At 44.1% G+C, this 27,251-nt stretch overlaps 1 protein-coding gene across 1 annotated transcript in view; it reads right to left on the reverse strand.

The window, feature by feature from the left end:
* agmo (alkylglycerol monooxygenase) overlaps positions 1 to 27,251 on the reverse strand; it is a 62,943-nt gene that overhangs the window by 16,614 nt on the left and 19,078 nt on the right. Inside the window, exons 4-12 of the mRNA XM_004078408.5 lie at positions 18,711 to 18,814; positions 17,641 to 17,736; positions 15,570 to 15,636; positions 15,070 to 15,135; positions 14,228 to 14,307; positions 13,047 to 13,181; positions 10,863 to 10,979; positions 7,273 to 7,355; positions 6,077 to 6,182 (exon numbers count right to left, since the gene is read on the reverse strand). Of these exons, the coding sequence (XP_004078456.1) occupies positions 6,077 to 6,182; positions 7,273 to 7,355; positions 10,863 to 10,979; positions 13,047 to 13,181; positions 14,228 to 14,307; positions 15,070 to 15,135; positions 15,570 to 15,636; positions 17,641 to 17,736; positions 18,711 to 18,814 (854 nt within the window). The remainder of the gene's footprint in view (positions 1 to 6,076; positions 6,183 to 7,272; positions 7,356 to 10,862; positions 10,980 to 13,046; positions 13,182 to 14,227; positions 14,308 to 15,069; positions 15,136 to 15,569; positions 15,637 to 17,640; positions 17,737 to 18,710; positions 18,815 to 27,251) is intronic.

A 27,251-nucleotide genomic window follows, 5' to 3' on the forward strand; every position in this document is an offset into this window, starting at 1 on the left:
ATGACAAGGTTCAGGGCATTAAAAAAGCCATCAACTCCACAACACATATAACTATCGAACGGCCACCTACTCACTCTAAGCTGACTCACTTTGTACCTGTCACTGACCAAACTGTCCAAGAGACCATCACCCGTCTGAGCTCGTCTACATGCTGCCTTGATGTGTTACCCACTAGATTTCTAAAGTCTGTCCTGAACAGTGTGTTGCCATCAATTACTCAAATAGTTAACATGTCTCTTCAATCTGGAATATTTCCAGAGGCCTTAAAAACTGCAGTCATTAAACCTCTCCTGAAGAAAAACGGTCTTGATCCCACTGTACTGAATAATTACAGACCTATCTCTAATCTGCCATTTTTAGGAAAAGTCCTTGAAAAAGTTGTCTACCAACAGCTCACTGACTTTCTCTTATTAAACAATTCATTTGATGTTTTCCAGTCAGGTTTTAGACCCCATCATAGCACAGAAACTGCTCTTATCAAGGTAACCAACGACATCCGCCTGAACACTGATGATGGCAAAGTCTCTGTCTTAATCCTGCTAGACCTGAGTGCTGCCTTTGATACTGTTGATCATGGGATCCTTTTGCACAGACTCCAAGACTGGGTTGGCATCTCTGGATCTGCCCTAAGTTGGCTCAAGTCTTATCTGGAAGACAGGAAATATTTTGTTGAAATTGGGAGTTGTGTCTCAGACTACATGGCCTTGACTTGTTGTGTGCCCCAGGGATCGATCCTGGGACCCCTTCTGTTCAACCTCTACATGCTGCCACTAGGGCAGTTAATACGCAGTAATAACATATCTTATCACAACTATGCAGATGATACTCAGATCTATGTGTCACTGACAACAGGTGAATATGGGCCGGTGGATTCACTCAGCCACTGCCTCCAACAGATCAGTGCGTGGATGCAGAACAACTTTCTCCAGCTAAACTCAGACAAGACCGAAGTTATTATTTTTGGCCCATAGAAACAAAGAGAAAGTCTCAGCAGCTACCTTCATTCTCTGTCTCTTAAACCCTCAAATCAAGTCAGAAATCTAGGGGTAATCATGGACTCTGACCTGAACTTTAACAGCCATATCAAGTCAGTAACATCAGCGGCATTTTACCATCTGAAAAACATTGCCAAAATAAAAAATATAGTGTCAAAGCCAGACCTAGAGATACTTATTCATGCATTTGTCTCCAGTAGGTTAGACTACTGTAACGGCCTGCTCACCGGCCTCTCCAAACGAGCTGTAAAACAGCTTCAGTACATCCAGAATGCTGCTGCTCGAGTCCTGACCAGAACCAGGACGTATGATCACATTAGTCCTGTGCTCAGGTCTCTGCACTGGCTCCCTGTACCTCAAAGAATAGACTTCAAAGCAGCTCTGCTTGTGTACAAGTCTCTCCATGGCCGAGCACCAAAGTACATCTCTGACATGTTAGTGCCATATGAACCATCTCGTACTCTGAGGACCTCAGGGACCGGCCTCCTGTTGATTCCCAGAGTCAGAACTAAACAAGGGGAATCAGCGTTTCAATATTCTGCAGCTAAAATCTGGAACAGCCTCCCTGAAGGCGTAAGACAGGCCTCTTCTGTGTTCATGTTCAAATCTAGACTTAAAACATTTCTGTTTAGCCGTGTATATGACTGAAAGGTCCTATCTGCACTTTTCTTTCCTTTCCTTCCTTTATTTTTAAATCAGTTTTCAATTTTTCTTTTTTTTTCCTTTTCTTTTAAAGTAAATTTTATGTTGATTATTCTATGATGTATTGTGATTTTAATGCATTCTTCTGTTTTGTGAAGCACCTTGAATTACTTTGTGTATGAATTGTGCTATACAAATAAACTTGCCTTGCCTTGCCTTGCCTATATATATATATATATATATATATATATATATATATATATATATATATATATATATTAGGTCAAATTAAAGCACAAAGCTTTGAAGTGTTTCTAAAAACAAATTCCTTTGAAGTTCTTCCAGCATCTATTTTTATATAAAACTGATGACTTTTTATGAACTGAAGGACATAAAAGTGGATGGGGGGGGGTCATTCCTCTGATGACCTGAGGGGGGAAAGCGTAGAAATACTCCCACCAGAAAAACACACACATGCAGAAAGCTGCAGGAGAAACCACAGATAGTCTTACAGAGTTTGACCCCCACTTAGGCTTGGACCCCCCCCCCCCCCCCCAAAAAAAAAAAACAGGCAAAAACAACACGTCGGAGGCAGGAATAATTTGCATGTAATTGCCAGATTTACAATATTTGGTTTAAATATTTTAGCCCTGAGACCTGAAATAGAATCTGGAGCAAATCGAAAGTGGAATTTCACTCTTTTTTTTTTTTCTATCTTCACTTTAGCAGAAACTGCTCCAAGAAAACAAGTTTTATGAGTTTTACTTATGACACTCGTTTTGGAATAGAGATTTTCCATCTTTTTAGTTTAAATACATTATTAAATATGTTTTTTTGTCAGTATTACTGAAACAGAACTATATGTTATTATCATTGCTATAATGATTGACAGAACACCATTTCAGTAAAAATGTGAACATTTTTTGGTAATAACTAATGCAAAACCATCGTCATAAAAATGCTTGGCTGTTAAAAATACAACAAACATTTCCAAAGTCAATGTCTAGAGAAGATACTGTCGTTAAAAAAAGGCTTAAAACAAATGAAAGATAATAGAAAATCCTAAAGATTTCATGAATTCGGTTCTGCAGATCTTCGTTAAAAAGCAGCTTCATCATCACTCGAGTCTGAATTCAGTAAAATGATTTTATGAAACCCGTTTGGATGCGAGTCGGGTCCAGACCTGGATCAGGGTGCAGGTTTGTTTGCACTGGCATCCTCAGGCTGTTTGTGTTTCTATTTTCACCTGAACAAACAGAAAACTAGAAAATGCAGAAGCTCCAGGGTTAAAGGGTCGGTGATAGTATTATAAAGGCCGGTATCGTCACGCTGACTGCACAGTTGAAGCACACATGTCACTAAATCAGAGATTGTGTCGGGATTTGTCGTAAAACAAAAATGAAAGCGGGCCCACACGTCCGCTCCGGTTAACCAAAACCCATTTTATTCTGTCGGCTTGAAAACCTGTGGATTTTACTGCAGCTGAACCTGGAATAACTGAACAACTTTATTGTCCCGCTGACGTCCAAAACCATCACAGACAGCTTCAAGCCTACATCCAGGATTTAGTCACACCCCCAGCAGTCTCCATCCTCAAACGGAGCCGATCCCCTCTCCGTGATGGGACTCAGCAGACGGATGCGCCGTTCCCTCGCTAACCAGCCACGTCTCCGGCTTCTCGTCCAACCACGACCATGCAAAGACCGGGCTGCATGTCACGGAGGAAACCCAAACCCAGGCGGGGAAAGAAGGACAGCTGGAACGTCCTTCCACGCATTTACAGCTAAAATCACAGGGGGGGGGGATAACTCCCAGTTGGTAAAAGTATGAGAGGCAATAAGACCGACACCTTAGCCTCAGAAGAGCCATCAGTCAGAAAGAGGCCGTCTCAGAGCAGCGAAGGAGACACTCGAGTTATCGGGCCTGTTTCAGCGGAAACCGTAATAAAAGGCAAATGAAGCTTCAGGGGGGCGGAGCTTATGGAGCGTAGGCTGCTGGTGGGGAGGCGAGATGACAGGTTAGGAGGCAACAACTATTCAATCAGATTTGGACTTTTCCTGATCAACATGTTTCTGATGTCACTAGTAATAAAAACTTCTTTTTGATTGACAGGTGGTCTAGGTTGAATAAACAACAACAAATATCGTCTCCGTTCTACTTAAGGAAGAACATTTGGTACTTTAACCAGGAAGTAAATATAGAAGAAATGAAGAGAAACAGGAAAACAATCATCTGGATATTAGTTATGAAGTCTTCACGATGTCTAACAAAAATAAAATAAATAAGAAATAAACGTCTTAAGGTCTTTGATCACTTCCAGTACAAAACGCATTTTTATTTGAAAATTCAATCGAAACATCTGCTTTTTCAGCCGCCGCCGCCAACCGCACACACCCACTGGTCAGCTCTCCCCGTCAGCAGCGCGGCCTGCGTGAAGCTGCGAGGCTTTCATGTGAGCTGCGCAGACGCGGGCGGGTTTGGGCGGCTGCGGCGGCGCAGCCCCGGTTTACGGGTCAAGCCTGCAGCTTTACAAGGGAAATCTCCAGAGCCACTATAAATACCGCTGCGAGCTTTGAGGGTGCAGTATATCACAACGCTGGGTTTCAAGGACCACAAACCGACGGGGTTTTTGTAGTTTCTGCGTTCTGTGCCCCCTCCCCTTTCCTTCCCAAATGTACAGTCAGCCTGAACACAATTAAATGCCAGCTTCCCCCCTTCCTTTCTTCGGCCGAACTTCAAAACGCCGTGCTCTTTCCCCCCACGCATCAGGCCTATATATCATACAGGCTTAAGGTTGGGGGGTGTGGAGCTGGCAAACGTGTCAGGAACCATTTAAAATGAATTGAGAGGATTTTTATCGAGCCACACCTGAAGGCATCACAGCTCTATTGGCTAAACGTGATTTGCTTTAGGAACCCTGTGCATGAAACCAAACGCTCTCACTTCGACATACGTCTTTTTTTAAGTCATTCTAATTGTTTCCTTCTCTGTTTTATGGAGAAAAGTGAAGGTGGGAAAGCCTCGAGTTGTCATTTTAACACCTGAGCAGAACAGATGTGGAGCCGGAGGACATAAAAGGGGCAATTTCCAATCTCTCAGGCAAATTTGATCAGCCTGGACGTCGCTAATTGGATCCAGAAGTGCTGCTCTCACTCAGAGGAGGTAAGAAGCAGAACGAACGAGTGACCAAAAAAAAGAAAAGGTGATGTGAAGTGAGGGAGGCCAAGTAATGAGAGGTCAGCCGCCATCTACCGTTGAGCCGCCGGAGCCAGAAAGGAACGCCAATTTTATGGTCAATTGCAGCACGCATCTGGACTGGTAGATCACAGAGCTGCAGGGCAGGACTTAGCGCCTGACGGGTTTCACACACAGCGAACGGACCACACAGCCACAGCCGGCTGGCTGCACACAGCCTTCGTGATGACGTTAGCGTTTCACAGACTCAGACTCCACACACGCTTCACTTTGGCTTCGCAGTGAACAGTTTGTCAGCCGAACACAACACAGGTTTGTGTTGTCTGCTCCTTTGGAGGTCGGACGTTACCCCCCCGCTGCCGCCCTGAGCATCTTCAGTTCAGGAGAAGACCTAAAGTTTAAATAACATCACATACTTTGGGTTTTTTTTGGTTTGTTTTTCTAAATCAATCCATTATTGGTGCAATGAGGAATAAAATAAAAATATTGCTTAAATAAAAGCTTAAAGAGCATTTTAGATCTTAAACCTCTGCTAACATTGTATTATGGTTTTTTTTTAACACGTGGATAAACACTGTTAGCAGGTTCATGGTGGTCACGGCTACAAATATTTATCAAAGTACCTAAATAACCAACATTACATGAAGTGTTGCATATCACCACAGAAATGATCGTCTTCGCGTCAGAATCCTTTGATGTTACGTCAAAGAATTTCGGGCGTCAAAAGATAAAAAACACTGAAGCTGAAGTCCCACTTTGATGTTTAGGAAAAAAAGGCTGTCCTTTTCTAGGACATAGTTCCTGCAGAGCGGCAGTGTTTCATCAGAAATTTGCCTCTGAGTTGTGGGCGTGGGGTAACCCCGCCCCCCTCCCCATCACCCATAACCAAGTACATTTCTGATCCAGATTTCAGCTCAGTCGAGGAAAACAAAGACGTTCATGGATCTGACAGGGGACGCCACAGAATGGGGCGGAGCAGGGAGCTTGTGGCTCCGCCCAGTGTATTTTCTACATTACAGTCAGAAAAACGCCACAGGAACATGTTAAAAAAAACACAAAAAATGTTTCAAACTGTGATGGTTTGGGATCCTTAGAGCGATCTTTACAGGTAAAAAAGAAAAATGATTCACTAAAATCACATTAAATACGGTGAAACAAATGAAATCGACAAAAATAAAGAAGTCAAAACAACAACAATTCTGGTTCTCAGGGTAAAGTTGAAGCAGATTTAAAACTCATCTTACCTCCGTAGGGACAGTGAGAAAAGGCAGTGGGGGGGTCAGGCAGTTGTACCGCTGCATCATCACCATGACGACACAACGAAACGTCTCCAAGAACCCAGAGTTTGGCCTGTTATGAAGAAAAGAACATCAGAAAAAACAGCAAAGCTTTCACTTTACTATGGTTTGGTTTTGACCTTAGGAAGCAAAATGTTAGCAACATTTGACTGTTTTTATCCTAATCTAACCCTTAAAAAAGGCGACTGTCCTCATAAGCATTACTTAACCTTAGTTAATGAGGTTAAGTAATGCTTTGAACTTTGTTGTAAGTGTAAACAACAATAATTTAACTAAAAATATGCATTTATTGAGTGATGTAGGAATATTAGCTGTTAGGCCTTTATTTAATAATTGATTAATGCTTAATATTTATTAACTAACGTTAATTTAATGGGCCTTATTGTGATGTGTTACCAATCAATATTTTGAACCTTAATCTCTTGTAATCTTCAAAAATTCAGCATCTGAAAAACTTGAATATTGTAAATAAATAAATAAATTGCTGGAGCCTCAAGGAGGAAAAACAGACTTTCTAATGTTCAGAGGCTCTAACGATCTGAAAGCATCATCATCAAAATCAAAACAGAATTCAATTTTATTTCATATAATATAAAAGTTTAGTGGATCCAAGTTTTAGAACTAATTCGGCTGATCTACACAGATGTTATAGACACACATATACAATGATGCGTAGGTACACACAACACACACATCTACACCAGGACGGTTTTCAAACCAAACTATTATTAATACGGCCAAATCTGGCGCATAACTGCTCATTTTCCCTTCATTTGTTGTTCATTTGGGTTTCATTTGTTCAAAATCACGTGCTGGTTTGCAAATCACATCCAAAGATTTGGTACTCTGGAAAGCAAAGCAACACGCTAAAAAAAAGCTGTGATATTGTTGTTAGTCTTGCTGAATGTTGTGTGTTTGGGAACACTTTGGAGTGGGCGTGTCCTCCGTTTGTGGAGCAGCTGTCGGCGCACGTCAGCGAGTGGAAACCCATCCGCTGAAGTGTGAGCCTGCAGTTCACACTCGTGCGTGGTGAAAGTGATCGGTGCGTGCGCCTGAGTCCGGCCAGGTAAGAGTTCTGTTGCACCGGCAGTGTAATTCATAGCTGCCGCTCAAAAGAGTCTCCGCCCACAAACAGACCTCACCTCTGCTCGATGATGAATCCCAGCGAGGTGAGGGTGAGCAGGATGTAGCAGATCATTCCCAGGAGGGTCGACTGCGACAGCATCTAGGAAAGCAGGAGACTTGTGGTCAGGAAGAAAAGCATTCATCAGTACGGGGGACGGTCTGGTTGTCATCCTGGGAGAACTTCCAGGGAGAGCGCCCACCGACCACAAAGGTTCAGTTGGCAGAGCACGCCAAAACACGCCCGACCTTGAGCGGCGAGTGCACTGGCACGTACAGAGCGCTGCAGCAGATGGACTCCGCCTCCGCCGCGCTCTGACAGCTTCGGCTGACGTTACAGTCGTCCCAGATGGATACAAGCGGAGCACTGGACCACAAACGAGGAGACGGATGTTTGAATTCCCTAAAAACGAGCCAAAACAACCAACATGGGAGCAGCGGTTCCACGCTGATTCTCACTGACCCTCTCAGAGCTATTTGGGACCCACAGCGCGGAGGTAATTTGTGTTCTCTAACCTAAGGCCTTGGCTGAGGGCAGCAGCTGGAAGCCAAGCGCCTCCTGAGGATGCAGAGGGCTGTCAGCTCGCGTTTGCATTTCTCCGACACTCAATACGAACCCCAGCGGCCAAATCTCCCTGCTGCTAGACGCCAAAGAGACACCGGCTGCAGTGGAGCCACCGACAGGAGGAAACCAAACAATCATTCTGAAGGATTTTCCCCCTAAAAGACCGAGATGACAGTTATTCCTTCGTTTTAAAGAGTTTTAATCAAACCAAATCAGAAAAAAGTCCCCCCCTCCCATCTGTCAAAGTCTATTAGGGTGAAAACGTTCCCATCTCTGGAGTTTAGGGGTTCTGGAAGTTTTTTATGACAGGAAGTGTAATGAGAGAAGAATTATTTTGCCAAAAATGGTTACGTGAACTTATCTGGTTGATAATCTCGAGGGGGGGGGGAGCGCCAGATGTGTTGATTTTTTCAGTTTTCGCTCACTGTTGGCGGTCAGATGAAATCCTTCAGTGTCATCCGGCGGAGTCAAATTCCATTTGTAACACTTTCTTAAAAAATAAACACAGCTAAATAAATCCAGTTAGTTCTAATGTGCGGCAGGCAGAAGAGGGAAAAGGTAACATCTGGTGGCGGCGCTGTGCCGTGAGCAGAAGGCCCGGCCTGTTTTCCTGCCGTCCCCGGGGAGCCGGCGGATTAACTCATTATTCGGACGATTATTTCAGACGTCACGGTGGAGCTCCAGGAGAGCTGGACAGATGAAAAAAATAAATACGAATCAGTTTGGGAAAACTAGGACACGCGAAAACCGACAAAAGCCAGCAGAGCTGCCAAAGTCTGCTTTGATAACCTTACATGTCATCGATGGAGGAGGGACGTTTGTTCCATCCAAAATGTTCATCAAGCCGTATTGAAACGTGCAAAACAACCGAAATGTACCGCCTATGCAGGTGGATTCGGGGCTGTCTGCAGGGGAAAAATGGTCAAACCCGCGTGAAATATCAGCTATGGAGAAAACAATGTTTGTTGTCGTACCGCCATGCACGCTTCTGCAGCACATAAGGGAGGAGTAGGGGAGATGCAGGCGTGTCCGACAGATTTTCCTGCAGACTGCACACCTGTTCAGGTGATACGTGTAGCATTTGGTTTCAGCCAGTACTCCCACCTTACCAACGACTAGAGTGGTTTAAGGACACTATACCAAAGCATCCCCCGTACGTCATGAGTGGGTGGAACATCCATTCCTTACAAGTACTTATCACACGAATGACAATGGTACGTTCCATTTTCATGACGTCCCTTGACGTATGAGCTTTAGGGGATGTGGGAGACACACCTGCGCTCCCCTTCAGACGCAGCCGCTCCTCTCTACCTCCCTCCACAGACCCGGACGACCCAAAAAACCCCGCAGAACCCGCACGGGTCCACGCGACCAAAGCTGTGTTCACAAAGAACGCGATTCGTATATTACATTTGCTGCTCGGCGCTTGTCCAAAAAAGTGGGAGGAGCTACTGTCCAAAAGTTTTCCGCCTCGTCGCCTCATGGAAACATCGACTGTCTGTTTATCTCATATCCAGTCAACGCACGGAGGACACGGAGGACACGGATGACGTGGAGATCAGGTCTCGTATTCCCGTCTCCATGTCTGGGTTCATTCAGGGAGAAGCGTCACCGTCTGCTGCAGCAGCGGCGTCTGAATGAGCGGCACTTTCCTCTCTCTGTGACCCAGTTTGACGACTCGCTGTCCCGCATTATCCCGAGAAGGAATAAAAATTCAAATAAGAATAAAATGAGAGGGTCTTTTCGTTACCGTCTCCATACAAATAAGAAAAATATCCTGAAGTTTAGGACGAGAACGAACACACCCTCCTGCATCCACCCACTGATGACGTCATCAACACCTAACGGGGACAAAGATCAGTTCCTCATTGGTTGATACATTTCCTAAAATGTCACGCCCCACTGCAACGCACAAACACACCGCCGCGCCTGACGCCCAAAACGCACCGCAGGACCGTGTTCGGTGTGAACGCAGCTCAAGGCTAAAAGATGGATTTCAAATCACCTGCAAAGGTGAACAAAACCTTCAGGAAAAAAACGACCTTTCGGTGCTTTGGCGTGGGAAACACTCGGTCTGTCAAAACCAGACGCATCTCTCTGTAGCGCTTTACATTCTGACGTCCATGATCGTTTGCATAACTTGAGCTAACATGAAAGCACTAATAGAGGCTCACTCTGCAGATAAAAAGTCTTGTCATGCTCAATTTCCTCCTCTGCCTCTAATAGCATCCATTTAATAAAATATGTGCGCTGATCTAAAGTCATTTCAGAATTGTTTGAAAGCTTTTCATGACTTCAGCTTCACTCAAAAACCATAAATCGTCCTGCAGTGTATCCCCGATTGTCAGGCTTGCAAACGCGTGGGTATAAATACACAAGAGTGACATGATTGATCGTCGGGCCGGACCGCTGGCTTTGTTATTTTCCCTCCAAGTCCTGATTGCTGCATCCTGAAGGCTATTTGGGTTGGGAAATGGTTGACTCGGCAATTAAGCCGTTTGTGTTCGCTGCTGGACCACCAGCTGGCATTTCGTTCACGGAGAGAGGAGCAGCAGCGAAGGAGGTGGTGGAGGCAGCCATCAGGAGGAAGAGGAGGAGGAGGAGGAGGAGGAAAAAAAAGACGGGAAACTTTATTTGGGAATTTGAAGAGGATGGGCGTGACGGCACTTTCTGGCTAACCAAAACTATGCCCGCGGGGAAAAAAAGCCGTCCAAAGATAACTGCTGAGGAGACCCTTTCCTTTTTTTCTGACGGAGGAAGAAGGGGGTCTCTTGGCCTGTTGAGTGGAAAATAATAGACAAAGGTTGTTTTAAAGGGGAGCGCCGATCCGTCATCCTGTCATGATCTTAGACAGAGGTAGTCTTTTACGGCCGGATAAGTAGAGGACTCCACTGTGGCACGAAGGAGCCACAACAAACCGCCGTAATTGGCCGAAATAATGTTGGCAAACAAACATGGAAAAGTCCGGACCACCGGGCCAATGAGAAGAAAGAAAATAACACCTCCAAACAGGTTTCCAATCATCAGTCTGGCCCCCCTACTCACCATTTTGTTTTGAAATAACTCGTGGTAAGTCCACAGCAACAGCAGGAAATGGACGGCCACGTAAGCCTGCAGGGGCAGCGACCAGCTGGGACGGTGGGGCACTTCCCTCCCGGTAACCTGCCCAGGCAAAACAAACACCTTTAATACCCCAAACCCTCCAATACTCCATCAGCATCCTCTGGACAGCTGTGCTCCAACCACGTCGCCTCACGTTCAGGTGTCCTGCAGGAAAGGCCGTTAAGTTAGGGATCAGCGAGGAGCCTGCAACCGGACACCTTATTAAACAGCTGTGCAAATACGTCCATTTCTGCTCTAAAACGGTCAGTCAAGCACAAATTCCAGGAGTTAGAAGATGGGATAAAGGAGCTTAGAAAGATCAAGGAGTTTCAATGATCTTTACTTGGTTAAAAGGACAGAAAATAGTGTCATAAACATGACTATGGAGAACGAAATATGACAAATCACAATGAAGAAAAACAATCTATATAATAAATGCAAGAGAGCCATTATAAAAAAGATCAGATGCGATGAACTATTAGTAAAATGTGTTTTTGCAAACTGCATTTATTATGTTTGAATAAAATATTTAAAATTTGTGCTTCTGCAGGTTTTGGTTTGTTTTTACTTACTGACATTTGTTTCTCTGCTTTTGGTCTCATTTCGTTCTAAAAGTTCCTCTCCAATCATCTTCTGATCTGTTTTCAAAGTGTTCCCAGTGGTCTTTTAATCACGATGAAGCCATTTTTAGCCAAAACCTAAAAAACTGTGGACATAGTTTCTGCAGAGCGGCAGGAGTTACTTCAGATTTGACTTTAGGTTCCAGTCTAACGGTTTAGGTCCAGACTCCAACTCAGACGAGGAAAACAAAGACGTTGGTGGAAAAGGTGATGCATCAGAACGGAGAGGAGCCCACAAGCTTTTCTGTCACAAATTCAAACTGCATTTTTCCGTCTGCTCCTGATTCACAACGATTTGAATCAAGAAATACTCCTATACTGTCGTTTATCGTCAGAAAAGCCACAAGAAGGTGTCCAAAACACCAAAAACACAGTTTTCACAGGAGCAGATCTTTAAGGATTTACCTTTTCTTTCTGCACAATTAACACTGTTTATCACTGAAGGCTCCTTTATTGGCGCCTCTTTTCATTTTCTTTTCTCTTTCCTTTCATTTTATAATGTAGGTTTTTAATGTTTGCACTGTTATGTGTTGTTAATTTAATGCATTTTCCTGTTTAGTGAAGCATTTTGAATTACTCTGTGTACAAAATCATACTATTAAACTTGCCTTGCCTTCATCAAGCACTGAAACCAAAGTTTGAGCAGAATCGATAAGTTCGTTGCTAGAAAACAAAGATCCCCAACACCTCCTGAACAGAAAAAAGATTTTAAAAAAGAGAGTGAATAAAGGAGGAAGCATTTCTCCAGCCGAATGTTTGACACCAAAGGGGCTCATATTTGTTTTAAGACCTTCGGTCTCCTTCAGGCCGAGTTTCAAACGTGGTGAAAATGAGCTTGTTGTGTTCCATCTACAAAGCTGCCCTGGATTTATGGGGTGCTGCGGTTTCCCCCAAACACCCGGGAATAAATGAGTCCTTCAGTAAGAATGCTGTGACTCACTTTGTGTCGTGAGAGGCTGAAGGTGGCTTCCTTAGGACCGCCTCTTGGACACCTGTATGCAAACGTAGGAACATGTGTACTTCCTGGAACCCGGTTCAGCACATTCGGGTTCCCTCCACATCTCATTTGAAACCTGCAGCTCTGCCAAAAGGCTCTGACTTTCTTCAGTCCTTCCTCAGCGGCAGATATCAAGAAGAAGAAGCCCAAACTCTCAGATTTCTGTTTTCCACCAGCAGAATCACCCTGCTGGCATGGAGCACGGGCTTTAGTCACCAAAGCATTTCTCCTTTTTTTAGCAGGAGGGCTAAAAGTGTGACAGTTTCAAAGCAAACCGCAGCGCTGGAGTCTGGACGGCTCAGCGCGCACATTCACACTTAACGGCGTGCGGTTTCAGTCTCACAGCCGCCCGCCGCTGGAAGACACAAAGGCCCGGCTCGTTGTGATGTCCCAACAAAGGCTTTGCTGCTCCGTTTTCATGTGGCACTTTCTCGTAAAGCTCCTCGAATATACGGGTTCTCCCGGCAGGAATGCTGCAGCTCGTTTTGGAGGAAGAGACGGGATGCAAACCTTTGGATTGTCGACGTGGTCGCCGAGCCGAGGTTTGCCGGGCTTCCAGCTGGGTCCTTTCAGGAAGGTGGACACTTTGTCGCTGAAGGTTTTGTAAGCTTTGGACTTTTTCCACAAGTATCTGTAGTAGTGCAGCTGAAAAAGGAACGGAACAAACAAGTTCAGACATTCATTTGCAACTAAACCTAGATTTAGCGTAAAGTCTTTTTCTTTTTCTGTATTCATTTCTATATCAAACCAACACAGAAGGAATCAGTTTAGCAGCATAAAAACACACATATCAGCTAAACTGGAAATATTTTAGAGTTTTTAAGGGCCTTATAATGTTTTTTCCTCACTAGAAATAGTATTTTGATCCTTTCATGCATTTCTGAGTATTCCTCTAAAAACACCAACCCCTCCAAACCCAGGAAAACAAGTGGGTCCTCACATTGTGATGTCACAAAGTGAGGAACCGCCCCTTCCAGGAAGAGTCTGTGCTGCCAGCCCCGCCCCCAGGCTAACAGACACGCCCACTTTCTCCATGGAGCTAGTGGTGATCGGCTAACCGCTTTCATTTCAATGAACAATATGTACATCCATCATTGCTAAAGTTCAGATGAAACGCAGACACGCTGCTGAGGCCGACTCTTAAAGGTCATGAAACGTGCGGGACCCAAAAGGAGAGAGAGGCGGAGCCTCAGAGATCGAGTCGTCTCACTTCTGGGTAGGAAAATTAACTAATATTTACTCAAAATGTCATTCTTTATTGGGCCAAAGGTAAAATATTATATATGCAGATATAGTTTACCCTTTGAAACACTTTTTGAAAAGACAAATATTAAAAATGAACTTGGGTTTAGTGTTTTGTAAGAAAGAAGAATTGGGAAAACCATCAGAACAGAATTGATCCCTAACCCAATCTGTACTTTTTTTACTTCAATAGTCGAGTTTTTCTGAATAAAATAGAATCTGCCGTTCAAACGGGGGGGGCCGATCCGCCTCAGGACAGTTTCTGGAACATGAAACGTGAAGCAGCCGGGTTTGTGTCTGCCTGTGCAGAAGCTTTGGTCATGACGGCAGCAGAAAGCACACAAACATCCACCTGCTGCTGCTGCAATAATGTTATGGTTAGAAAGAGACCTCTGGCAAACGCCAGCTCATGTTTCATCTCATCAGACCAGCTATAATGAGGAACCGACCTGCACAAAAAGGGATTCGTATCTCCTGATGGGAAACACCAGGCCGTAGATGACTTTGTCCTCCTCTGGAGCAAAGGTTCCTGAAGGGAAACAACAAAAAAACAGTTTCCCTTTTGACCTCTGACGGAGAGAAAAAAACAAAACATCACAGTGAGAATTTATCAGAGGAAAATGCAAACATGGAGGATTTCAAGCTGAAATAAAAGACGATCGGATTCAATCAGGAGTCCTAAGAGAAGCCTCAAAGGAAAACGGCAGACTTTTGAATCTCTGCTGAAGGAATCTCTGAGTAACGCGGCGCTGAAAGGCAGCGTTGCATAAGCATTTGGCGCTCCAGAGGCTGCAGGCGAACGCGCCTGCAGAGTCTCTGTTTCCTTTGGTTGTGTTTTCATCGCTGCAGTAATGGAGGATCCTTCAACTTTCCACTGAAACAATAACAGACTCTGCCAGCTGTGAAAACCAGGAGCCCAAAACTTCCACGACACACAAAACAAGTTTAAGACGGTTACAAATGACGGCTCGCTTTAAACTGCTTCACACAGAAAAATATCTGCTCTGAGAGCGATTATCGTAACACGAGAAGGTTCATTTTCAATACTGAGAAGGAGGCTCTACTGTTTAGTTCAGTCTGTTTAGTTTATGACTTTCTGTTCTTTCTGATTCATGTTTATTACACAACTAGCGGTTTAAAGGCCATTTGGGTGACTATTGTTGTGATATTGGGCTATAGAAATCAAATTGAAATGAATAAAAGCACAGCAAGAAAGAAAACATAATAAGTAAACACAATCTCCTAATTTCTTTGAGAGGATCAAAGGAAAAATCCAGATTTCTTTACTTACCGAAAAATCGGTCCCAGATGATCAGGATCCCTCCGTAGTTTTTGTCGATGCAATAAAGGTTCCTTCCTGTTCAAATGACGACAACGTTATCGGAAAATCACAGATGTTTCAGGAATGAACACATTAAAAACACGGAAGAAGTACCAAAAAAACCAGGCAAAGGACACGTAAACCAACGTGGACCAGAAACCGTGTGTGATTATTGCGCTGTTTGTATGCAATTCATTAGTGATTTGTGCGTCAATTACGTCAAATTGGACGTGATGTGTGCGTCGTATACGCAATCTGAAAAGTCTGCTAGACATACGTAGAACGGTGGTGGAAAGATGCAAATGCGTCACGCAAAAAATCACGCACAACTGCAAAAGAAACACCCAAGAATGAAGTATTTCACGCATGGATCACGAAAGAGTCATACGTGGAAAATGCACAAAATGTGCATAAAAGGCTGGGTGACACTCAGCAAACAGTTGAGACTTTTATTGTGAAACTTCTCTCACCGTGATGAACCCTGTGGTGTTTGGGGGTGTTGAAGACCCACTCCAGAGGTCCCAGGTCTCTGATCAGCTGAAACACACAAGCGATCAAACACAACTCAAGAACAAGTCCACCTGAAAATGTCGTCGTGACGGTTTTTCGTCAGGGTTTGGTTCAGCTCAGATTTTCCTAGAAGCTGCGTCCGTCCTTTAACAGATGTCATGTCAGATGTTGGTTTCTATTCGTTTGTTCATTTGTTCATTATTATTATTATCATTATTATTATTATTATTCATTATTCATTTGTTCATTTCGACCGCAGAATGACGTGCAGAGAGCCGTATCCACCCCTACGAGGGCAGCTGGGACTACAAAGCTTTAGCACCCACCTTTGGTGGGTTTCAGACCATCCACCTGCTAATGACATGTCAGAGCAGATGAACTGATGACGTCGTCTCGGACTGCAACGTTATGGATCAGTTTATATATCGAGTCATCAACGGTTGAATACTTTTCTTGAAATCGAGTTAAAAGCTCTCTAACGTCTGATCTGAACAGACATCTTGTTGTGTCCCGCTCAGATCCAGGAGGTTTATGGAGATGTTCCCGCTGAAGGGTCCCGTCCTCCTCCTCCTCCCCCTCCTCCTCGGCGGCGGTTCACATCAGCGTGTCCGAGCGCCGCACGTTTTTCCCTCCTGCCATTCATTACTTCATGTAATGAGTGCGTCTGGCAGGCGAGCGTGAGAGTTTTATCTGCCATCAAAGGGGTCTCCAGCACTTCTCCCCCAGCTCTGAAGCTGCAGCCAATAGCACGCCAGCAAATTACACGACATCAAAAAAAAAAATGACCATAAAGGAGGCATAAATTACAGCCCTCAGAAAACGGTGACTATTACGAGCGCTTTCCCTAATAGTGCACTAAAAGATGGAAGGCGCTCCAAATCCATTCATTGCCTGTAACGATTGTAAAAGTGATATTCAGTCACTTTAAAGGCAGACAGAGCGGTTATGCTTCTGTTTCATAAAATCTCATTATTTTTTATTGAACACAGGTTCCACCCTCAAAAGCCCCACCTATCTGATGGATTAGCTCAGACGTTTCTTTGGAGAACCTGATTTATGTTCTCTGTAGAGGAAATCCAGGCAGACTCAGAGCTGCACCGTGTCTTTGGCATTCTGCTGAAAACTGGACACTGTGACTTTAAAGCATCTCATTCTGTTCTGTCTTTTTGTTTGTTTGTCAGGACATGGGAATCCTTCTTATTGGCTGAATGCTTTAAATCATTGTTTCCTGTTTTCTTTCTTTATTCTAGTATCTTCCACCATGTTTTGCTGCTCAACTCCTCCTACAATCTTTCATCTATTTCAACCATTCAACTATTCAAATGTTCAGCTCTTTCAGCTTTTTCCAGCTCTGACTTTCTGTCCTTCAAATCCTTGAACTTTTCCAGATATTCCAGGATTTTTACCTCCAGGAGAGGCAGGCCATGATGATCTGACATTTTTTCCTTTAGAGAAATCACGTAACACTGTGTGGTGTTAACATTCTCACTGGTTTATTGTTTCACTAAGAATCTTTACAGAATATTCTGAATATCTTCAAAACATACTTAGATCCTTGCTTTATGTCAATACAAATATGTCTAAATGTGTCAACTGTGTAAATGAAAACGTTTGAATCGAATAGAGTAGATGGAATCGAAGATGATTCCGGTAGCTATTGGTGAGGACCACCTGTTTTCGTGGATTGGGAGGGGCTTCTTCTCAGAGCGCAGGTTTTTAAAGGACTAGTGAGAAATAGATGGATTAAAATTTCACTTTGGGTTTTTTTTATTGTGAAGAATTAACCTTATAATACACTTAGAAGCCCCAAAAAGTTCATTTTGCATAATATGGGTTCTTTAATAGTCAAAATGTACACCATTTTCTAATAATATTTACATTATTATAGAAATAAATAAAATATTATAGAGAAAAGCCTGCTTTAGTGCAGGGAGGGGCTACCCCCATCTGTTGCAGGAGATGCATGACTGCATGTTTGTGTGCCGATGCAGAAACAATTCAGAAAGCGGGAATAAAAGAGGCGGTGCTCACCTCCGTGTGGATCCAGAACTGGTAAAGCAGATTGAGCTGGATGTGAACCGCGAAGATGGACGGAGGCACAGCCAGAGCCAAAGGCAGGTAAAACACCTGAAGAAAAGAGAACAGAAGAAGAACCGCTCTTTAAAGAAAAACAGCAACAAAGACGGTTCATGATCTGAACCACAGAAGGTCGTTTATTGATGCTGAGCTGCAACGTTTCCCAGAAAAGTTGGACTTAGCTTTCCTGTCAGTTCAGCGTTTGATGGAAAAGTTGCTCTGTGTCTCATTTTAGTTTCACAGATCACACTGGAAACACATAAACTAGCTCAAAAGTAGTTTGAAACCGGTTTAAAGAACCCGATAATGAATGATGAATACCAGAAAAAGTTTGTTTTTTTTTCTACATTTTGTGAACTAAATTTGAGCAACAATAGCAGCTGATGGAGATTTATTCCATTATTACCAAAACGCGGCTCACAATCTGCAGGGAAGGATGAACATTAGCTAACATTTATACTTGTATTTGCAATTAACTGGTGAAACGTCTGTCTAACTGAGGTCAAATGTGACAAAAATGGCTCGTTTGCCTTTCGGTTTCCTGTTTTTGTTCCACAGATTCCCAGCAGCCCTAAAAATGACTCCAGTCTCAGCTTTAAAAGCAATAATTCAAACGTAGAAAAGGGTTTTCCAAAACCATTTCTTTACTACCCTAAAACTTTTACCACAGATTTATAGAATTTGAGATGTTTTTTTTTTCTTGCCTTCATCAGTTTGGACGTTTTAATAAATGTCACTAAAACTTGTTTTAATCAAACGGAAGCAGAAGCCTTTCCAGATGGGGGCTGCAGTGAGGCTCTACGGCTGCATGATGGTGGAGCTCAAACAAAACGCTGATCACTGCGTTCAACGCCATGAGTCAGTGATGCCTTTTTAATGGCTGTTGGACGACGTGGCGTCCCGCGGCACGCAACAGAAACCCAAGTGGCTTCGCTCGTCTCTTTGTTTGCGGGTCAGAACCATTAATCAGCCTCTTTAATTAGCCGGACGCGCTGAGCTGCACTTGAAGGGGGCGAAGAGCTTACCCAGGAGGCAAACTGCTGGGCGGCGGACTGTCGGAGGGCCGTGGTCAGGTTGTAGTACTCAGAACTGTGGTGGACCTGGTGGGCGGCCCAGAGGACCGCCACTTCTGCAAGAGAGAGTTCATCAGGACATTTACATCTCCAGGAGAAAGGTTTGTTCCTGCCAGCTGTGGAGGAAACACACACTTTCAAAATAAAAGTTCATTGGTGGAAGGTGTGTGTGCGTGTTGGGGGGGGGGCACGCTGGTCAGCATCCAGCCCGTCCCAGAGCTGCTGTTCGCCTAATTCCTCCGCTAGTGCTGCACGATGTGAGGAAAACTTGCGATATGTCATATCAGAGATCAGTATTGCGATTAAAAAAAAGCAGGTTTTGAAATCTTTGCAGCCCCCCCCCCCCCCCCCCCCCCAAATAAAAAAGGGTAGCGACATGTTGGTGAAGTTTCCCATTTGTCCAGGTGGAGTCTTGAAGCTTTCAGAGCGGCGAAACGTTTCAAGGAAGAAGCTGCTCTGACTCAACTTCAAGGCAGTTTTGAGAACATTTTCAATGGGGAAAATAATGATCTGGCTTCACCCACTGAAAAAAATAGCCCCTCCAAACAAATGTTTTGCCCCCCTCTGAAGCACCAACAGGAAGCTGGTTCGCTGTGGCGATTCCTGAAGGGGAAAGCTGAAAGAAAAGGAAGATGCAGCACCAACTGCTAGCATCTGCTCCTTCTCCTCTCTGGGCGTAACTCTGTATTGTATTTGCAGCTGTAGCAAGAATCTCCCCCGCGGGATTCAAAAAGTACATGTGTCTTTCCAAAGCTGCTAAAGAGGCTGTTTTACGTCTGCAGAGGAATTCTGCTTCACTCTCTACATTTAGGATTCTGACACTCTGGAGGATTTTCTTCCATGAATGACCGTTTAAGGTCATCGCACAGAATCAAAATCACATTCATGTCCAGCATAGAAAATAAAAATAAACTAAACATTTGGAGACATTTTCCTCCACTCAGAGGCGGATTGCTCGGGCGAGCGAGTCTCTTGAGCGTGAGGTCAGGAATAGTCGGAGGACATGAGACGACATGGTTTCATCAAATCACAACCACGCTTCCACAGATCCAGACTGCAACGCCCCAAACTACTACACAACCACTACCGTGTCTGACAGTTGCTCTGACAATCCGCCAAGAGTCCAGATGTTTGGAGACGTTCTCCTTCCAGAAAGTTCCCCGTGTCTCATCAGAACATTAGTCCAGAAGAATGGATGGATGACAAAGATCAATCGATCGACTTTACTTATCCATCTTTATTGTCATTGTCATACGTACAATGAAATTAAAAGTGCAACATTTCTACATTTATATAAATAAACAACTTCCTGCTACAATAATATATACAACTACATCAAAAGCGCTTCAATATGTATAAAAATGGATAAAACCAGAGAAATCTTTATAACAAAAAAATAAAGTTCCCAAACTAATATAATAAGAAGAGGTCCAGGTTTAAGATGTTTATGGCAGTTGGATAGAAACTGTTCATCCAGATGTTCCTCTGTGTCCTTGTTGCTCAACAGTGTCTTCTGCTCCTCTGATAACCTCCTGGTTGAGTTTGGTCAGTCAAACTCCTGGAAGGTTCTCTACTGTTCCAAGTGATTTTCTGGAGTCCCAAAGACTTTAAATGCACTCAGAGGTCTTCTCGTGTGTTCCTGACGTTCTTCAGATGACAGCATCAAGTTTCTTTCAGCAGCTTCCCCTTTTCAGTTCTTATCTTAATACTTCTTGTGATGAGTCTGAATTTTATTTATGCTAGATTTTTCCCTCAGTGCTTCTAGACAGTGTCACTCACTTTTGTACATTTTTCACGTATGCCACTTCGGTCTTTCATTATACATCTGGGATTTACGACATTCATGAGTGTTTCTTGCGTTTGTCCTTCATTGATGTGCGCAGATCTCCGTCAAGGATTTTGGTCAACGGATCTTTACGCAAATTCGGTTTTGAGCTGTTCAAAGGTTTTGGTCAGTTGAGAATTAAACAGTTTACGCACGTTTTACGTAGTTTATATCCAATTATTACGTACATTTTACGCAACTGTCCATGATTTTTGTGAGATGCATAAACAAATTTGTGTCTTTCCACGACCGTTCCACGTAAGTCTAATGGACTTTTATGATCCACCGATGTTTAACTTTTATGTTCCGTATACGGCACACACGTCACGTTCAAATGACATAATTGATGCACAAATCAATAAATAATTGCATAGGAACAGCACAATAATCCCACATGATTCATATTCTACGTTGGTTTACGTGTTCTTTGTGTGGTTTATTCGTACTTCTGTGGTTTTAACGTGTTTCATTTGTGATGCATCTGTGAAAACGTCACGTAAAAACCACAACTTTTCTCACTTTTTCCACGTATTTTCACCTTCGAACAATTTTCATCCGTGAAATATGCACAAAGTGTAGGTAGTGGCTGCATGACACGGTCTTCACAGACGATTCAGCGCCGAAAAATGAATGCAGTTTCTGACTGAACTCTTGGAGTTGATCACCCCCCCCCCCCCCCCACCCGCACACTGAAGGACAACTTCAAGAGAAGCGGCCTCTTCTCTGAATTTCTTTGCAGCCGGCCGGCATAAAACCAAACGTCTCCTTTCCGCTGCACCTGAACAAACACACCGCTAAAAAACAAAGGTGAGCTCCCCGCCAATGTCTTTAAGTCTTGCTGGTCGTCTGGGGAGGGTTTGTGTGACAGTGAAGCCTCTCAAAGTTAAAGGCATATTTTTTTTTTTTTACCAAATCCAAATAGACGCAGGAAGGTTGGATTTTATTTATTGCTTTTCTCCGAGAGAGCGGCAGCATTTAATAATGTCAGAGTGTGAGACTTACTGCATCTACAGCAGCAGAAAAAACAGGAAAATGACTGCAGGTCTTCCGCTAGGAATCATGGGGGATTCAGAGATGAATTGTCCCGCTATGGGACACACCGGGAGGATAATCCAGCCTTTGTTTTATTCCAGCGGCCTGAGGCGTTTTCCTTTTTTTGTCCCGCTTGCAGGAGTCATGCTCGCCAGCGTCCAGGATGAAGGGCCTTCAAGATTGATGCTTGTTGTCACTGATAGGAAGTCTGAACCGCTAAGCTTGACTGCAAGCCCATGTCCTCATCTCTGGACTCAGCAGGACGTCGCATAGTTTGGCAGGGGCTATTCAGGAGGGAAGTCCTGTTAATGGTGAGAACCAATGCCACAGAGCGCGCATTCCCAGCAAGAGCGCAAAAATGCTGAAGACGCTGCTTCCAGCGGGTCTCCAGTGAGCTCTAACTCTTCATTTCTCAGGAATGAAAAGGACCAGTGCATGCTGATCACGTGACAGACATCTGTAACGCCACGCCTACGCAAAATGGGATTCTGACTCTTAAAAGTCTCCAAAAAAAGTCTTTAACAGTTTTAAAACTCTAAGAACAAGAAGATGGCAGGCTGCTTGCGTGTCGAACCATTTCTCATTTTTCAACCCCTTCCAAACGGCACCAGGAGCCCGTCAGTGCCGTTCACGTGGGACGTGCGCGCTCCTAGTTGCAGCCTGATATTTAGGCAAACCGGTGAACCACGGCTAAAGCTTTAGTTGGGTTATTGTTGCTGATTTAGTTATCCTTCTCTATACTGCAGTTGCCATAATTCACTACACTGGATGTTTGCTATATTGTTTTTAATCTTGCAGAGGACAAACGCATCAGCAGCGATTTGTTTGCCTTTTCAGTTCAGGTGGACTCAGACGAGCTTTAAAAAGCCCTGAATTGTGTGGTTTTCATGAACAGAGTCCGGTTAAAACAAACAGCACCGGTGCCGTGGGATCATTTACAGCATCATGATCTGTGGTACAGGGAACATTTTTATTGCCACTTTAGAAAACAAAACACAGTAAAGTGATGCTGACTGTATTAAAACATCAAGATGCGCTGAAGGACTGCCATTAAAGAAAAGAAAATAAAAAAAAGTGCAGGAAGTTTCACATAAATCCAGTTTTGTGGGAAAAAGGCAGCTGAGACGATCAAGTTTGATCCTTTTAAGAGCGACATACTTTCATACTTTTTCCTTTTTTAGGATAAGTTTATCTGATCGTTTTAGAAGAGCTGGACCAGTTTAAGGAACAGTTTTGCAGTAAAATGATGCAACGTAGCGACTCATTTAACGGTGTTATGACACACGCCAAAGGCCACCTTTAGACATGTATTGCTGCTCAGTTAGACTTTGACATTAGACCACACTCGACCCCGTGACACTTATATAACCAGAGTCGTATAAAGTCAGGCTCCAGAGGGCCAATCGGAAACGCAGGCACTATAAAAGACAATCAGACAAAAACATCTCAGCTCAATGAGATCGAACGTCACCCAAACCTCAAAAATGCCCCGACCGTCCCGTCACTCGGCGTCCTGCACCCCAGCGGCAGGGATGTGGCATCTGTGAGTGGCGGGTCGCCCTGTCCGTCACAGGAGTAACAGCCTGTGAAGACCCCCCCCCCCCCCCAACTGTTTGGATTGGAGGGCTGTCGGAGAGTTTGCCAACCCAAACAGCCAACGCTGGACTTGGTGGGACAGTCGACCAATCCGGCTGCCATATTTCACAATTTCCACACAACTCTAACCTAAACACACTCAGCCATCGTCAGGCTCACTTACAGATACCATAAACACAGTTTGGAGGCACGAACAGCAGCGGCCGAGGAACAGAAACGCTTCAGTCAGCGTCTGACATACCGTTCATTCCACCGTTCATCGTCTTGAAAACAGAACCGCCCATTTCTCTCTCACACGCCTTGGGTTTGGATTTGTATCAGAATCTTTCGGTTTTTTTTCTTGCTTTTGGGTTTTTAAATTAAAAAAACTATTGTGAAAAATGAAGCACTTGGAGTCATCAGTGAGAAATGTGCTCTACAAATAAAGTTTGATTTGATTTGATTTCTGACACTGCAGACAATGAAAAAAACCTGCAACTCTCCACCAAAGAGCTGTTGAGCATCTGAAACGTAACCAGATTTCTTGTGTTTACACTGAAGCCCTTTTTAAATGTCTGACTAAAGTTGGCTAAAGTCAGACAGCGAGGTCACCGGCGAGCACACACATCCGCACAGAAAACAAACAACCGACGATAAAACGTTAGCCAAAACCTACAGACCCCGTGGCCGACTTGCCAACTTTTATTTACCAGCTTTCTAGGCCAGTGAAGCGGTGACTGGCCGTCTGGTTTTCAGAGTTTTGCAAGAATAGCACGTAGTAACGTTTAATTTAAACACCATCACTAATACTTCTTTCATTCTATGTAACTGTACATCACATTTGGGTTTGCAGAAATTGTGAAGAGCTTCATAAGTGAAGTTGGAAGGACTTCAGAGTTTATAATCAGACCTGGAGGGAGCATGTAAGACTGAAGGTCCAAGAATCCCACCCTAATAGGAGACTCTCAGATTTATGAGCACCGGTGGAAATGAGATAACCACCCTCCCAAGATAAGAACTGAACTTGATTATCCCAGCCACACTCCAGCCTGTGGAGAGGAGTTCATGGTCTATAGCAGTGTTTTTCAACCAGTGTGCCGCGGCACACTAGTGTGCCGTGGGAGATGGTCAAGTGTGCCGTGAGAAATTGCCCTCATTAACTGATCTAAAAGCAATTACCATCTCCAGGAAATCAGCTCTTTGTTCATCCAAACAGGCCCTGATAAAACACTGAGAATTTAAGAATATGAAATATCATAAAATTATTTTTTCTTTGTGTTTATATGATTCTATTAAAGACATTTTGATAAGAATAATGGGATACCGCGATTTAGCTGCAGCTATAACTGTGTAAGGAAAAGTCCCGCCCCTTTAATTGTCTCCACCAATCATTCTTGAAGGCTTAATCACATGTCATCAGTCTGACCAATCAGAAGTGGTTAAAGTATTCACTTCCTTGTTTCGATTTAGCGCAAAAAAGTCTCTCTGTTCTAACAGAAATACCAGCTAAAGCTCGTCTTTAGCGGTGTAGCTTTCCACAGAATCTGGTATCAGACTGGAACAAGTGAACAAAACAATGAAGCTCAAAGACGCTGGTCTTTCTGCGGTCGGCGGATTACGGGCACTACATCTCCCATGATGCAGTAGTGACTGTCTTAGCGCACAATGAGTCTCTCCTCTTAACGTCTTAAAACAACGAACACACATCAAACAGTTTTTGAATCTTTTGACTTAATTTTTAATACATCTTTTAGAAAAAACAGCTGCAGCTATCAGCGTTTTCTGCAACAATTATCACAAAAATTCATGTGAGATTGCAGAGCGGCTGTAGATCAATACAGACTGAGCTTTTTCTTTTTTTTTAATTTATCTAATTTTTTGGATGCTGGTGTGCCGCGGGATTTTTGTCAAGGTTAAAGTGTGCCGTGGTTCAAAAAAGGTTGAAAAACACTGGTCTATAGGATCAAAGGTTCCACTCAGGTAGTAATTATTGTTGGTTTTAACGTCTTCAAAGAACGGTAATGGACGTTGATGCATTTCACACATGCAACCGGTGAGGATTGGATACCTACAGCTGCCTTTGTCTGCAACTGTGATCAGATTGGTTGAAGAATGGAGAAAAGCATGTAGAATGGATGTAAAGCCTCAACGCCCCCCCAGTCTGAGAACATACAAAGTGAATGATCCTTTATCTCATTGATTTATACTTTTATGAAGGATCTTTCACTTTGTTCACGTCTTCCTGCAGGATTCTGTCTCAAATATTTCCCAGACAGCAGAGCTCAGTACGACTGGCTGACAGATCCATGAATGCAGCAGCAGCAGCTGGTTGGAGCTGCTGAGGAGGATCAGTCCATTGAAATCACATCAGGATGAGGTTCACAGCACAAACTCCCCCTGAATTCTGCTGGGGTAGGAGAGGGGGCATCCCCCCATGGGGCAGAAGGCTGGGGGCATTCTGCTTCCATTCTCCGTCCTCTCTTAGTGAGATTTTCTGCTGTTGCCACTTTGAAATCAAAGAACAGAGCTATAGGCTCAACACTGAGAGGGACTTGAGAGTTGCAGCAACAAACCTGCAACCTGGTTTTGAACAGATGTGTAGCACAAAGCAGACACATTGCAGCCATGAACACAACTTTGTGTTTCTTTTTGCACACAGGTTCAATGTTATTGTTGTAATAAAGTGAATGCTCCTTTATTTAATGTTTTGTAGTCTTTAGCAGCAGGAACGTTTAAGATGTTCATGTGGCATTAAAGTTGAACATGTTGGATTATTTTGTCAGTTTTTTCTCGGTGTGTGTGTGTGTGGGGGGGGGGGGGGGGGGGGCATTTTTTTTCCCTCCAAAGGGGGGAACAGGAGAAAAAGTTTGAGGACCACTACATCTACATCTTGAGGACATCATCTCTGCGATGTTGAGGTTCAGCAGTTCGGTAATCCCTAAAATGACATTCCTGTCCTCTCTTTCAGCGGCGGACGGCACGTGTGGGACCTGACCTGACCCCCCCACCGCCCATCCTGATGCGGCACACCGACACCGCCAGCAAACTGAGCGGGGGCCTGGATTTCTGTCAGCCGTGCAACCTGCACCCATCCAGGAACTTGGGGGGGTTTTAGAGAGCTGTTTACTGAGGGGGGGGGGGGGCGCGGAGCAGCTCCCTTTCAAACAATAACATCCACATGGGCCGTGTCTCCAACAGCACGGAGGACACGGAGTGCTGAGCTCATCTGTTTGTCAGCACAGCTGCTGCTCGTCAGCAGGCCGGAGTGGCGAGGAAGGGTGTCGGCCCAGTGGACACGGACCCCAGGGGGCCCGGGCCCAGCAAACACACTCCACCCGCAACTTTCAGGAAGCGGAGGGTCCACCCTTATCTCAACCTTTCACAGTTTGCTTTCCACAGGGGTCTTCAGTGGTCCGGAAAGGTCATATCCCGCCTAAAATCAACCCTGACCAGGAGACAATCGCATGAGGTTAAAGGTCAAAGGTCAAAACTCCTGCTCCTCCTCCGGTTGGAGAGCCCCAGTCTGTCAGTGAGTGTGTGTGTGTGGTGGTGGGGGGGGGTCTGAGGGGGGGTTTGTTTGTTACAGTGTCAGTGGGTTTGTTGTGTTTTTGTTGTCACCTGATGCTCTCAGTGGTTTTCCTGTTTACTTCCTGGATCAGCAACTGATTGGGTTTTAAATTTAAAATGCTTTCTTCTCGTTTTGCAATTGCTGTACATTGGGGGGTATTTTGTGGTCCACTTGTTTCAGCTAAAATACATTTGAATGTTTTGTTTAGCTCAGCCTGATTAGTGATGAGGTTGTTTTGATGAAGGGGCGGAGCCAAGCAGCGACGAAACAGGACCTCCTTTCCTTTTGTTGTAAAGTTTCCACTGCACTACAGTCATGTTGTTCTTAAAGTGACTCATTGTTGTCATGTTGCTTGAAGTAAAGAAGAAGAGAACCGTGACTTATTTGTGCTTTGCTGTTCGGACACACTCCTCCCTACATCACAGTAGAGGTTCTACAGCCTGCTGGGATTTGTCCTCCCATGGATTTGCACCGTGAACTATTTTGTTGTTGT

Source organism: Oryzias latipes, chromosome 16 (genome assembly GCF_053564925.1).
Source record: "Oryzias latipes strain Hd-rR chromosome 16, Olatipes_Hd-rR_3.1".
Taxonomy (NCBI): Eukaryota; Metazoa; Chordata; class Actinopteri; order Beloniformes; family Adrianichthyidae; genus Oryzias; species Oryzias latipes.